We start from the raw sequence: 2,957 nt of genomic DNA, 5'->3' as shown, positions 1-2,957 counted from the left end.
TTCCAGGCAGGGGAGGGCGGAGGCGCGCGGGAGGGAGGGAGGGCGGGGTGTGCGGGGGCAGGCGCGGGGAGAGGGGAGTATAACTCTGCGGCCGCGAAGAGCGGGGGCAGTTTCGGGCGCCCAGGTTCTGCAGCCAGCGCCAAGCCGAGCCCAGCATCCGCTGACTGACCTCAGTAACCAGCGGTGGAGCGCGTAGCCGGGGCCAGACGCGCAGAGCTCGGGGCGGCGGCGAGTGAGCACAACTTTGCATCGCCCTTCCCCGCTTCGGCTCTCGCCCAGCACTTCTCGGGAGGGTCCCAGCAGCCGGGGCCAGTGCGTGCGCCTCGGACCGGCACCCGAGCGGGCGGGGAAGATGATGATGATGTCCTTGAACAGCAAGCAGGCGTTCAGCATGCCGCACGGCGGCAGCCTGCACGTGGAGCCCAAGTACTCGGCCTTGCACAGCGCCTCGCCCGGGTCCTCTGCACCCGCGGCGCCCTCCGCCAGCTCTCCGAGCAGCTCCAGCAATGCTGGCGGCGGCGGCGGGAGTGGCGGGGGCGGTGGAGGCCGGAGCAGCAGCTCCAGTAGCAGTGGCAGCAGCGGCGGCAGCGGCGGGGGCTCCGAGGCGATGCGGAGAGCGTGTCTTCCAACCCCACCGGTGCGTATTTCTGCATAATCACCGCTTAAAGGCACATTTTGACAGCCCCCTTTATCTGCTTGATGTTTTTTTCATGTCTGCACAGCAAATCACCCCACACCTCCAACCAATTTTCCCCCCTCTCTCTCGCTTATGTATTCAGCGGGTCTTTCCTTTCATATTAATTTTTATGACCTGGAATGTTGCCTGTGCGCGTGTTGTGTTGTGTTGTGTTTGCAGGCTCACTTTCCTCCTCCTCGTGCACTCTTGGTTTCTCTCCGTGGCTTCCCTCCTCTCCTCCTCACCCGCTAGTTTCCGGATTATTATTATCATTATTACTATTATTATTTTAACGTTCTGGGAATGTTGTAGGCGCGGCGGCGGTGCGGAGCGCTGGGCCGGAGCTTCCGGAGAGAGTGCGCACAATTCCCTGCTGAGAGTAATGTGTGCCTTTTACTTGCAATTGCAGAGCAATATATTCGGCGGGCTGGATGAGAGTCTGCTGGCCCGCGCCGAGGCTCTGGCGGCGGTGGACATCGTCTCCCAGAGCAAGAGCCACCACCATCACCCGCCCCACCACAGCCCCTTCAAGCCGGACGCCACCTATCACACCATGAATACCATCCCGTGCACGTCGGCTGCCTCCTCTTCGTCGGTGCCCATCTCGCACCCGTCCGCGTTGGCGGGCACGCACCACCACCACCATCATCACCACCATCACCACCATCAGCCGCACCAGGCGCTGGAGGGCGAGCTGCTGGAGCACCTGAGTCCCGGCCTGGCGCTGGGTGCCATGGCGGGCCCCGACGGCGCCGTGGTGTCCACTCCAGCTCACGCGCCGCACATGGCTACCATGAACCCCATGCACCAAGCTGCTCTCAGCATGGCCCACGCGCACGGGCTGCCCTCACACATGGGCTGCATGAGCGACGTGGACGCCGACCCCCGGGACCTGGAGGCATTCGCCGAGCGCTTCAAGCAGCGACGCATCAAGCTGGGGGTGACCCAGGCCGATGTGGGCTCCGCGCTGGCCAACCTCAAGATCCCCGGCGTGGGCTCGCTCAGCCAGAGCACCATCTGCAGGTTCGAGTCCCTCACTTTGTCTCACAACAATATGATCGCGCTCAAACCCATCCTGCAAGCGTGGCTAGAGGAGGCAGAGAAGTCTCACCGTGAGAAGCTCACCAAGCCGGAGCTCTTCAACGGCGCGGAGAAGAAGCGCAAGCGCACGTCCATCGCGGCGCCAGAGAAGCGTTCGCTGGAAGCCTACTTCGCCATCCAGCCGCGGCCCTCCTCCGAAAAGATCGCCGCGATCGCCGAGAAGCTGGACCTTAAGAAAAACGTGGTGCGCGTCTGGTTCTGCAACCAGAGGCAGAAACAGAAAAGAATGAAATATTCCGCGGGCATTTAGGAGACACACTTTAGGCCTCTCCAGGGACAGGCCCCCTCCTCATCTCTCCCCCCACCCCCATCCCTCTTGCCTCTTTTCTTTCCATTTTTCGCAACCAGAAAACGATTCCAGTAAATGTGAATCCAGAGAAAGCGAGGATTGGAGTGCGAGCAAACGCGTGAGCTACTGAGCCCAAGCCCGGTGAGAATGTGAAACGATTTCTCAAAGGAAAGAAAAACAAAAGAAGGGATTTGTCAAGTTGTAGCAAAGTTGTCCCTTTCGACCCCACCCACTCGGAAAAGGCACCTCGGCCTCTTCAGAGGAAGTCTGGAGCTGGCTGTTTGCAGGAAGGCAGACGAGACAGCCTTTTAAAAGGCCCCCAGAATGATCAAGTAAGATTTGTTTTTATTCCTAAAGACGTCACCCTTGTTCAAGTTTAAAAGTACACTTTGCAGCTATTTTTCAGAAGTAGAAATTGATTCAGAACTGAAACTTTAAACTAGAGTTGATGCTTAATGTGATAGAGACATCTCTAAAGTATTTTGAATTAAAAAAAAAGATGGCAGATTTTCTGCATTTACACTGTATATTATATATATATTTTTATTGTGGTTCTTACCCCCTTCTTCCTTCTCTGAAGTGTTAATGCTTAAGAAAGGAGTTGCGCCTGCTGTGTTCACTGATCTTGAAAGCTATTATTAGATTATTGCTGAACAACCCTCTGTAAATTATTAATTTATCTCTCTAGCAACTTAATTTGTGCACATTCTAATTAATTAAACTTCTTTAGTCTTAACAAACGGGGGGACGTATAGCTAGTGACGTTAAAATTTTTTTATGTTTAATGAGTTTACTGAATTTATACAGTTTTCCTCTTATACTGTGTTCCTTTTGGCCCATTTGTATATTCTCACTTTGAATGAAGATTGTTTTTTTCTTTGTTTTCACTGG

The 2,957-nt window shown here is 55.3% G+C and overlaps 1 protein-coding gene across 1 annotated transcript; it reads left to right on the top strand.

Annotated features, from left to right (window-relative positions):
- Positions 1-202: 202 nt before the first annotated feature.
- POU4F2 (POU class 4 homeobox 2) lies at positions 203-2,543 on the top strand. The gene is made up of 2 exons (XM_086349349.1): positions 203-637; positions 1,086-2,543. The coding sequence occupies exons 1-2, from the start codon at positions 353-355 to the stop codon at positions 2,025-2,027; spliced, it is 1,227 nt and encodes a 408-aa protein (XP_086205475.1). The 5' UTR covers positions 203-352; the 3' UTR covers positions 2,028-2,543.
- The last annotated feature ends 414 nt before the right edge of the window (positions 2,544-2,957 follow it).

Source organism: Bos grunniens, chromosome 17 (genome assembly GCF_055505025.1).
Source record: "Bos grunniens cultivar Pamir isolate PY7600 chromosome 17, Bosgru_T2T1.0, whole genome shotgun sequence".
Classification (NCBI taxonomy): domain Eukaryota; kingdom Metazoa; phylum Chordata; class Mammalia; order Artiodactyla; family Bovidae; genus Bos; species Bos grunniens.
The sequence above is the reverse complement of the archived record's forward strand: the minus strand, read 5'-3'. Positions and strand labels throughout refer to the sequence as shown.